This window comes from Pectinophora gossypiella, chromosome 23 (assembly GCF_024362695.1).
Source record: "Pectinophora gossypiella chromosome 23, ilPecGoss1.1, whole genome shotgun sequence".
In the NCBI taxonomy this organism is placed as follows: domain Eukaryota; kingdom Metazoa; phylum Arthropoda; class Insecta; order Lepidoptera; family Gelechiidae; genus Pectinophora; species Pectinophora gossypiella.
The window spans coordinates 7,600,186-7,612,406 of record NC_065426.1 but is presented as its reverse complement, the minus strand read 5'-3'; the positions used below and the strand labels follow the sequence as shown (position 1 = coordinate 7,612,406).

Genomic DNA, 12,221 nt, shown 5'->3' with positions numbered 1-12,221 from the left:
AATCACAAGTCAGCAGCTACTGTCAAATCTTATGCTTCGTTTTCATTCAATAATAATATCATATTTTTTAATGCTAATTATTATCCCCTTACTATACTCATTTCAAGTAGTCACTACGTTTTTAAGGGCTCTTGGTTATCACGTCCTCAGTGTGGAGTGTGCATGAGATGGTACAGGCACACTTAGACAGCTACACCAAAAATGTATCTTGCGACATAAATGTCAAGTTCTAAGCGCCGTCTCACATAAAAAAAAAAACTAGTTACATATTCAAATTATTAATAAATACTGACCAGCTTCTTCGGCGATGCCGTCACTGCCCATACACTTTAATAAAAGGTGTTATTTCGACTCACGCGACTAACGAACGACCAACATCGCGCGTTGACGAAATGAGGGACCTTTTCAGGTAACGTTCCCCAAAAAATATATAATATCGTCATTTAAAGTTGACTAAGTTAACTATAACAGACATTGCATCTTTTATCTTTGTTTTTGGATATAAATGATACAACTGTATACAAGAATACTCATAGAATACTGGTCAACAAGCGTACGGACAACAAGCGGACAGAGAATGGCAATTTTTTACCATTCTTTGTCTAGAGATTGGTAAAAAAATTACCATTCTCTGTCTACGCCAACAAAATTTATGAGACCGTCAAGAAACACCCCCCGTCGCCGCCGTCGGCAGTTGCAGTCAATAATGCGTACGTTTCTTTTAATTTTCACCATGTGAGAATAATATGCGCGCTATGTAAACAAAATAGTTAAAATAACAATCATAATTAACAATGTGAAAACGCAGCACAAAATTAAATATTATTTTAAAATAAACTTTAACCATTGGTCACAGAGTTTTATTTTATTTAAATCCTTGTAGTTAAAGTTCAAAAACAAGACACGTTTCTTTTAGTATTTTTTTGCCGGTGTAGATGATTTTATGTTTTTCTCCAATTCCACACAATGGTTTTTAATATTTTGAATACAGATAAAATATATATTTTATATTCTTTTTTAACATTTACTCATTTGCTTAAATGTAAATAAATTCTAATGGTTCATCCAGATGAAATCATCGAACAAAGATAAAAACAGTTTCTGAGTGTACCTTTATTTTTTTTTTTTTTTTATAAGGGTTATGGCCTGGAATCAAGTCCTTTGGGCCAAGTCTTCGTTTCATGTCTTTTAAATTATTTTAGTTTGTACGTAGCACAAGCACAGCACAAAATATGTTTATAAATTCACAACAGTGTTTTTTATGTATTTATATAATGGAGCGAGACATTTTTCACTATGTAGTAGGTCAATAAGGCGGCGGGAGGAAGTTACTTGATTGTCAATTTGAATAATGTCACTGATTTCACTCGCAAGCACTAATCTTTGAATAGAAAATTGACGACACACAAAAATCATATGTTCTATGTCGGGCGAGTCTTCACTATTGCAATACGGACAAGTTTGCTGCTCAATTATTCGCAGTCTTGTAAGATGTGCTGGTGTCTTATGGTGGCCAAATCTCAGTCTATTGATGGTACATATGAATTCTCGGCTAGCACGTTTGTATTCGGGCTTCGAATACCATGGCTTAGTTGGTAAGTCTTCTTGTACTTCTCCATACCATTTGCCCTTTTGTTCTTGATCCTTTTTCCACGCGTCCTTCCAGAGCTGTTGTACGTCGCTTCTTATCAAACCATAGTAATCAGTTAATGGAACCTTTACAATACATTTAACATCTAATGCGTTAATCCCTTCAAATGCAGTCTTATCCGCTATTTCATTGCCAGAAATTCCTCTATGTGAAGGAATCCACATAAAAGCTATGTCTATTCCTTTTAAATATAGTTCATATATATAGTGCTTAATTATATACAGCAAATAATTAGTTTTAAAGGAGATATTTATCTTTTTTAAACTTTCAATAAGACTCAAAGAGTCAGTTAAAATTAAAAATCTTTTACTAATAGTTACAAGTCGAATCATTTTTATAGCTTCTAAAACTGCATAAGCCTCTGCTGTAAATATAGAACATTGGTTATCAAGAACAAAGCTTTGAGCAAACTTAGTTTGGGGATTATAAACAGCTGATCTTACATAATTATCACCCTTACTACCATCAGTGTATAAAGTATAAAATGGTTGGTTATCATCTAAAAATGCTAACAGGTCATTATTACAACATACTGTGGATTTGATAACTGTGATAGGATGTATTATACTGTTAAAAGAGTGATTGTAACAAGGCCATTTAGACTGCTTAATGATATTAGAACATTTTCTATGCATTTCCAGATAAATACGACACAAATGTGGAGAGACACTTTGCAAGATGTCAACTGCATCAGCCAATGGACCCGAGACTGGTATCAGGTGAGGAACCACTCTTTCAATTACATAATTGTTTTGAGATGACAACAATTTTACACAGTATCTTTCAGCTAACACAATCCTTCTCAAAACCAAAGGCATGATTTTGGTTTCAACCTCCATGGCTCTTATAGGTGTTGAACATATAGCTCCAGATATAATTCTCAAAGCTTTGTTCTGTATAATATCTAGTCTATGTACATAAGAACTATTCAAATATGCTAAAGTACTATAATCAAAGTGACTTCGTACAATGGATTTATACAACATTGACAATATATTAGGGTCTGCACCCCAAGATACTCCTGCAAGGCATCTCAGAACATTGAGACCTTTTAAAGCATTCTTACTAATATATTTAATATGGTCCTCAAATTTAAGGTTTTGGTCAATAACTACACCCAAAAACTTGTGCTGATTTACTCTTTGTATGACATCCCCACTGTACCTAATATCTACAGTAGGACTGTCATCACCAAATATCATCAAACTGCTTTTAGAAGCATTTATCTTTAAATGTAATCTGTTACTATAGTAATTGTCCAATTGGCACAAGGCCGTATTAATATTACGCATTGCAATTAATAAATTTGAATGAGAGCTATACACCACTAAATCATCAGCAAACTGTAAAATATTTACATTACTAGTATCTACATATTTACATATCTCCGATGTGTACATGTTGTACAACAAGGGCGAGAGTGTAGCGCCCTGCATTGTCCCTTTGGATGCCATTTTAGGACCATGAAGGACATTATTGTATTTAACATATAATGTTCTGTTACTGAGAAAGTCATAAATCCATTTAGAGACTTGTCCAGGTATTTCAATACTTTCAGTCAAAATCTTGACTAGTATGCCAGGATCAACAGAGTCAAATGCTCCTTGCACATCTAAAAAGACACAAATTGTATTTAAATTAGCATTTTTGGCTTTTTTCAGGTCCGTGATAAGTGAGATAAAACTATCAGCACAACTACGCCCTCTGCGAAATCCATACTGAAAATATGGAAAGACACAATTCGACTCTGCATACCAGTCAAGGCGATTTTTAATCATGTTCTCAAATATCTTTCCCAGACATGACGACAATGAAATAGGTCGATATGAAGTTGCAAGATCAGGAGGTTTACCAGCCTTTAATACTGGAACAACACATTGCGTTTTCCATGAGTTTGGAATAGATTTTTGAAGCCATAAACTATTTAGAATTTTAAGAAATAATTTCTGTACAGTAATATGTAAATTTTTTATAAGTAAATATGGAAAATTATCAAGACCTGGAGTAGTATTTTTCCTAGATTGTAGACTAAATATGAATTCTTCCCAAGAAAAACGATCTAACAGAAATCTAGATTTTGGATTATCATTATTAAGATTAAAGTAGGTGCCAACTGCATTAAAGTTTATCAAATTAGTATTATCAGACAGTTTTAAAAGAAAAGGTTGAATAAACTCATCCTGACATGAATTGTTAGACTTCCTAACACCCCTAAATCTTTTAATAAGATTCCATATTCTGCTTAATGGAGTGGTTCTGTTAAAGCTTTCACAAAGATTATTCCATGCATTTCTTTTTTGTTCCTTTAAAGTTCGTTTCTTCAAGGCATCTAATCGTTTATAATTAATGTAATTTTCTATAGTGGGTTCCTGCCTGTAAACTTTTAAAGCATCATATGAAGCAATAACGCTTTTACGACATGTGTCGTTCCACCAAGGGGCGGGGATCCTACTTCTAAAGTTGTCTGTTCTTACAAAACGGGGTATCAATATTAGTTTCAGTGAATCAAGACGTGCGCAAAAATCAAAATACGAATCTAAAGGATTGCTTTCATCTATCGTCATGTCCCGAAAATGTGACTCTGAGAGCTCTTGGAATCTCTTCCAATCCGTTCTATTATATAAAAATTTTTCCTCAGGGGGATTTATTTGATATCTGTCTATAGATAGCGCAATAGTAGTTATAGTAGGGTAATGATAGCTTCCCATAGCATCGTCATGTACCAACCAATCACAAAGGGGTGCAAGATTTGAACTTACAAAAGTAACGTCAATTGCTGATGGATTACGTGTAGGATAGTTAATAGTGGTATAATTTCCATCATTTAAAATACATAAATCACAATCATCTATTACATCATATAAATCTCTACCTCGGCCCTGGGTGGATATACAACCAAATGCAATATGATGTGCGTTAAAATCGCCACTAACTAATATAGGTTTCGGGAGATCCCTTATAATATTGCGCAATCTATTTAACCTGATATGGCTACTTGTAGGTGGACAATAGACACAAAGAATAGTAATGTTACCCATTACTGAAGAGACAGACAATGCAACAGTTTGAATGTCCTCATAAAATCTAGTATTTAGGATATTATATTTTAAATATGGCTTTATTAATATAGCGACACCGTTATGACTATTAATAGAATTTTTATTATAAAAGTTATACCCTGGTATACTAAAGTGCTGATGATCTTTAAGCCAAGTTTCGTTAAGCAAACATATATCAATATTTTTATTATGTAGAAAATTTATTAGTAGTTCTTTTTTGCTAAAAACACTTTGAATATTATACTGCGCAATACGTAATTGTGACTGTGATACTAAGCTATTATCCATTATTAGTAGGTAAGTTTTTTAGTAGCATTTCTTGTATTAACACTGCCGTAATCGGCGTGTTATCAGTCTTGTTACCTAACTGAACTATTGTAGCTACGAGAGCTTGTAACACGTCTTTATTCTCAACGATTTGAGTTCGAATATTCGTGGAGGGTGCTGACGACACCATATATTCCTCGGGGAAAGCCTTATTTACAATATTCACAGGGTTGGTTTTATTTACAGGGGACTTTTTTGTAGGTTTATTTACATTGTTATTATTTATAGTATTATTAGTGTTAGACTTGTCTGGTAAAGGAGGGAAGTCTGTTTCATATGTTTTCGTGTTTGCTACACTTGCATAAGTAATTTTGTTTTTCTTTTCAAGCATCTTCTTAACCTTTACCGGACACGTCCTAGACACGGCCAGGTGAGGTCCGCCGCAGTTCGAGCAACAAAGCTCATCAGGCCTGTCACATTCCTTGTAAATATGTTCCCCGGAACAGATACTACATTTTTGCTTGCCATTGCAAACTTTGGCTGAATGATTAAATTTAAAGCAGCGGAAACACTGCTGCAGAGGTGGGATGTAATCGAACACACGGTACGAAAATAAATCATATTGTACACAATCAGGAAGCGAATTCGCCAGAAACGTTATGCTTACGGTCTGCAGTGGGACACGGTTCTGCCCCACCTTCTTCGTGAAGCGCCGTACTGCGACAATGTCGTACACAGAGGACAGTTTAGTGTATAATTCCTTGGTAGAGATATTTGTTGGGACAAAGCGAATCACCCCAACGCGCTCAATTTGTGCTGCCGGAATATATGCCTTCAGCTTGTACTTTTCCAAAAAAGCACTGTTGTTCAATAAATTATTTGCAGTATTGTGCTGCTTAAATACCACCGCAATTTTATTGGCATTAATCCTGCGAATTGCCATTACACCTTTCACTTCTGTTGCAAAAATATGGTTCAAGTATATTGGACTTTTATTGCCTAAGCGTTCTTTGTCCAAACTTTCAATAAACACTTTATATTCAGTCATGAAACTATTTTCTGGATATTGTCTTTTATAGTTCGGTTTCAAGTAAGGTTTATATAAGTCACTATCCTCACCGCCGACGCCGCTACAGGACAGGGACAAGTCCTTCCTCTTTTTAGCAGGATTAGGGGGACCATCCCCCTGATCCTCATTTCCCTCCATGATAGGAGGACAGAAACACTATTTACACTATAATACACTGAAGTTCTATACAATTTTTAACAAAGAAATTAATAAAATTTTTCAAAAAAAATTCAAAAGTTGCGCCTTTGTTGAAGTTCCCGCCAAGAATCAGTGTACCTTTATTTGTCAGTTTAGTGTTGCTAGCCATATTAAATTTACCAAAATCCAAGATAAAAGGTAATGAACGATTGTTCCAAAAATAATTAGTCGAATATTCCATACATGGTATTCGTCTTGGAGAAAGGATATCGATTTCTTCCTCCAAAGTATTCGTAGGGTCAATCGTCATTCAAAAGAAAATAAACTGATCGAACATTAATACGGTTTTTTATTCTTTCGAATATACACCATGTCATTTATTTCTTTGTTTGAAGTTCAAGTTTCAAGTAGGTTTTTTTTGAGTTTTTGTTCACAATAACTTGTTTTGTTTAGTTCATTTCTTTTATTTTATTTCAAGGAGGGACTTTTCAGGCTACGTACGTAACAGATTTGCCATCGTTTAACCTTCTAATTTCCTGGATAACAGACATAAGCGTTTTTTATCCTTGTTTTTGGGTATAAATGATGACCCTCGTTATTATACACAGGCACAACACATCTTCCACCTATTTTTATTCTGATCAAAATAAAGAGAAGGACGTAATGTGGTCCAAATATCAAGCAACAATTATTTATATATATGCTTTTGTCATTATATTGTATTTTTTCATAATTATGTGTTTGAGTAATGAGAAAATAGGTATCACATTAAATCTCTACAGCGCCATCTATATTATTTTTGTGGAACGCAGCCTGAAAAGTCCTTCAATCAAATAGCTCTTTCATGCTATCGAAGTCTGAGCATGTTTTACAATGCATGCAAGAAGCAGAATTGTTTTGCCAGCGGTTTTACGAGATCAAATAAAAATAATGAAAATTTTGGTACATTTGTTGAAAATATTTTATAGGTATTTGTTATAGATTTAATGGCAACACTAGTCGGAAAAATGGCGGCCAAAAATCAATTTTGAAATGTGACAGGTCGTATTGCGGAAATTTTCTCGACGTATTGTGTTGTTTATCGGTGTATGCAGCTGTGTTTGGGTGCAAGTTTTGTAATATTATGTTTGATATTTATTTAAAGTCGTAATTTGCATATGTTTATAAAATACGAGAACATTTGTTTAGTTTACTCTATTGTGGTCGATGATGTAAGAAACTGAAGGACTCTTTGTGTGCAGTTTATTGTTTTCTTGTGAACTGTGAGTGTTTTCACGATGGAGGGTGAAGATGGGGGCTTCGGAAGCCCGGAAAAAGAAGAATATGAGAGTAGTTCTCATTCGACGCCCCAAGAACACCGATCTTTTGCGGAATTCGCAAAAGATAAGCTCGATAGCGGTAAGTTTACATATTACTTAAACATTTTTTTTAACGTAGCTACGAAAAGTTTAACCAAATGTTGAAATTGTTATATTATTTAATGCTCTCAAAACGAACTTCCATAAAATAAAGTCCATTTGTTTTTGTTGTTTTACACATGATAGCAGAAATAAATTAATTTTGTATTGCAGTAGTAAGTAATAGCTTTTAGTCCCGTACGGAATAAATAATACGCCCTAAATTTATAAATTAAAATAAGAACATAGAAAGTGCATGTAATGCTAAATGTATTTTAATACAATCTAAGTTGCATGTATTAAGTATTAAAAGAATCTTGAACTTTTTTCCCTTTGAATCTTAACCAGTAATTTAAGTTTAATTGTGTTGACATGTAAAATACAAATAGTTACTACCCCTACCCTGACACAGCTTAAATTATACTTTTTAGAGGTACCTACTCTTAATACAGTACAATTTTATGCTGGCAGCTAAGTTAGAAAATACATCTAATTTTCTCTTTGTGAGTTTTTGTGATTTTTCCTTTCTACTAGATTTTTTCATATACCCATTTCAGTCCTGCTGTCATTCTAAGCAAGCCATATTGAATAAGGTAAAGCATGGAAGTGTTATGATAAAAAAATGTAAAAAAAAAGAAAAAAAATCAAACATGTTATGGCTAACAGCAAGCTCAGTGAGATGTGGGTACTTGGTTCATCTTGCATTGAGTGTTCCTCTGATTACCCCAATTGGGATATAGTCGTGAGCTTATGTGTTATACATATCAAAATCTTGAATGTCCATCAGCGGGACGAGAACTTCGAAGACGTCTGCCCATGGCGGGGCAGCTTGGAGCACAGCTGTTACACCCTCGACGGCTACTTCTTCACTCCACTCCCACACAACACACGGATGTTGTGCTTATATTCCCTAAAGGTAAGGTTGACGTTTGAAATGTGTGTGTTGTGATCATCATCATTGTTAATTTAAGAGCCACACTCTTGTCGGTGTAGCATTCTACATGCTACTTTTTAGGGGAAAATAGAGCAGTGGTTTCCCTCTTGCCTTCCACCCCGCAGTACTCTGTCTAACGCGAGTGGGATGGCACTCAGAGTAGAGTGTGTTGTGTTGTGATACTTATAATATAATACAAATACTTTATTGAGCTCAAACTAAAAAAGTAACAAAAATATCACACTGACATGATTAAACTGTTTTCCTTTTCACACCTAAATCGTTGGGCTGATTTGGATAAAATGTTGTACAGATCTAGAGACGTACTTAGTGGAGCTACCGCGTTTTTACGACATTTACACAAAATAAACTACGGGCGCTAAACTGGTACAAAATAAAATCAAATTGAAATACACATCCGCAATCAAATCAAAAATTAAAAACTATTTATTATCAGTGTAGTATCATCCAATAGAACACTATTGAATGTGAAAATTCTACTATTTTTTTCTTCATTTCCAATCTGCCATCAAGTTCAAAGTGTTTATCAGATGGTTTGCTGTTAATTAGAGCCATATTAATGTAAATAAATGACTTTAAAAGTTCGACTAATAGAAATAGAATTTAGTTCAATCCTTATAATCAAGCGCTATTTCCAAACGCGTTATGGTTGAGGAGAAGTGGCGCAAAAAACTCTGCAACAAAACGGTTTTTTTTTTCCAATACAATAACTATTTGGGTAAAAAGGTACAAAGACCTATATATTTATGACCTAAAAAGCCCGCGTCATTGTCAGACGGATTGTGCTTGCTTACATTTATCTATAACTTTCCACCCGCGATTTGGTCCGCGTGGACATTGGTTATCGCGCTCGACACGTCTTTCCATCCCCTTTTCAACTTCTTATCGGGTCACTTTCGCCATAAAAGCTACCCTATATTCTCCCCTAGGTTTCGAACTATCTCTTTGCCAAAGGAGATCATCGGATTTCGGCCCAGAAGTCAAAGTGCCGGCCAAAAAATAATTTTGCTATATTCCGTTAGACCTTATCCGTCTGAATATTTATTACTATGGCACCAAAGCTGTAGGGTCAATATCTTCGGTTTTATTCGAATTAAAAGAACTGTATTTTTCATACATTTTTGGTGAAAATGTAAAGTGCCGGCCAAGTAACAATAATGGTTTATATCCTTAGAACTTATCCATCTGAGCATTTATTACTATGGCGCCAAAGCCGTAGCGTCAATATTTCTGTTTTTATTCGAATTAAAAAATAAACTTGTATTTTTCATACATTTTGGTGAAAATGTGAAGTGCCGGCCAAGAAACAATATTGGTATATCCTGCTAAAACTTATCCCTTTGACCATTTATTATTATGGCACCAAACGTCTATGACCATTATTTTGGCTTTTATTGGACTTTACGTTTTAGTTTCTAAGTGAAAAGTTCCGGTCAGCAAAAACACATGTCAAAACTATCGAGAAGATACCTGTAAACATTATTCACTATGACGATAAACGTGTATGACCACTAGTTTGGCTGTTGTTGGATTTTTAAAATCTCGATTCTTGATTTATTTTGTTATAAAATAAAATATGACAGGCGCGTTATTTAAAAGATCGTCAGAATGTTTATTACTATGACATTAAACGTCTATGACCACTATTTTGAACTCAATTAGATTTCTCAAAAATCTGGAGTTTTCATAGATAATAGATACCTACACTTTGGCGAAAAAAGTTTTATCTGACGATAATGCAGGTAAAGGCGTAATATCGTGGTCGTCTTTGGACACATTTTTATTAATCAAAAATAGGTTTTCGTTTGACCACTATCTCACCTGATGGTGAGCTTATTTTTTTTTTAAGAAAAGTGAGGTACATTGTGATCGGCATACATGCAAAGTACAACTGCCCGACTCCTGTCTTCCCTAACAGCTACTTCAGACGTCATGCCAAAATACGAGTTTCGTCACTAGATGGCAAGCTTATCTTTGGAGGGTGGTAACCATCTACGGTCAAGATGAATCAATACCATAATTCGACCTAAACTTAGGCCGTAACGTTGAGTCGAATGCAAAAACTACAGCCAACGTCATATCTAAAATCAGATAGTATTAATATAGAAGTTCACCTAACAACACACAAAACAAAAACACAAAGTATTTATTTGACTAATAACTAGTCATAGGGAAAGCTCTGCTTATTGTCATTGTTAAAATGTATATAAAAAAAAGATTTTTTTAAAAAGTCTAATAAAAGCCAAAGTCGATATTTGGTAATATAGTAAAAAAATACGTTTCAAGTCGTTTACCAAAAGATTTGACTTATTTTGTTTCGCTGGCTGACATTTTCCCATTTGAACCAAAACGGAAAGAGAGACGAATAAAAGTCAAAATAATGGTCAAAAATGTTTGCGCCAGATTATTAAATGTTCTAAAGGTCCTTTGTAATCCGCCGTACCGCAAGTTTTGCCTAAAGTACTTTAGTTTTAAACAAAACAAAAAAGAAATCAAGATTTTTAAAATACAATAAAAGGCAAACTAATGGTCATACACGTTTGGCGCTATAGAAAAAAATGTTAACAGGCATCTACTCGATACTCTCAACATGGTATTTTTGGTGGTCGGCAGTTTTCACATTTGAACTAAAACGTAAATTCCAATAAAAGTCAAAATAATGGTCATAGATATTTGGTGTCATATTAAAAAATATTGAGAAGCAACTATTAGACAGATTTGACGTATTTAATTCGATGGCCGGCATTTTAACATATTAACCAAAACGGAAAATCCAATAAACGTCAAAATAATGGTCATAGAAGTTTGGCGCCATACTAATAAATGTTCTAACGGTCCTTTGTAATACGTTTGTATCCCTTTTATTCCCAACGGACATAATATTTTTTTTTACAAAATGTATGAAAAATCGAGATTTTTAAAATCCAATTAAAGCCAAACTAATGGTCATACACGTTTGGTGTCATAGTAAAAAATGTTCACAGCAATGTACTCGAAAGGTTCGACACATTTTTTTTCTCTGGCCGGCACTTTCGAATTTGGGCCGGCCAAAGTATGGAGAGCCGATGATCTCCTTTCAACTAAATCGGTTCAGCGGTTTATGCGTGAAAAGGTAACAGACAGACAGAGTTACTTTATAACATTAGTGTATATAAAGTTGGCAAGGAGTAACATCCTTCGTAATAACGAATGACGAAGAATGTTAGTACTCTGAAGCAGGTCGATATAGGTCATTAACCCTTTGGCGTTGTCTGCTTTTATATGTACCCTCTATAAGGGGTGGATGGTAGTCAATTTCATATATAAATGAAATGTTCAATGTGACGTGTCTGTGTTGATGTGTGGTGGGTCACCACTCATCATGTTGGTCTAAAAGAAAGCTCGGTCAGGTGTGGATACCTACTTAGTACATCTTTTTTTTACCTTTGATGGGTTTGCTCTTGGCCCCAGACTTGCCCGAAGGCATTGACGAGGCCTAAGATAGACCTCGCCCAGAAGGTGCCTGTTCACTCTGGCCTTGAAAGTACCCGGGTTATACGCATTCGGAAATACAGAAGACGGCAGAGAATTCCACTCCTTAGCAGTGCGCATAATGAAGGATGCGAAGCGCTTTGTGCGAATAGTTGGGATATCCACCAAATAGGGATGGAGCCCGGCCGTACGTCTGGAAGTCGGAAGATAAAAG

The 12,221-nt window shown here is 34.8% G+C and overlaps 1 protein-coding gene across 3 annotated transcripts in view; it reads left to right on the top strand.

The window, feature by feature from the left end:
• The first annotated feature begins 7,191 nt into the window (after positions 1–7,191).
• Positions 7,192–12,221, top strand: part of LOC126377523 (anoctamin-8-like) — a 43,482-nt gene continuing 38,452 nt past the window's right edge. For all 3 annotated transcript variants that reach the window (XM_050025306.1, XM_050025305.1, XM_050025304.1), the window contains exons 1-2: positions 7,192–7,582; positions 8,369–8,497. In XM_050025306.1, coding sequence (XP_049881263.1) covers positions 7,462–7,582; positions 8,369–8,497 — 250 coding nt within the window. In that variant the 5' untranslated portion in view covers positions 7,192–7,461. The remainder of the gene's footprint in view (positions 7,583–8,368; positions 8,498–12,221) is intronic.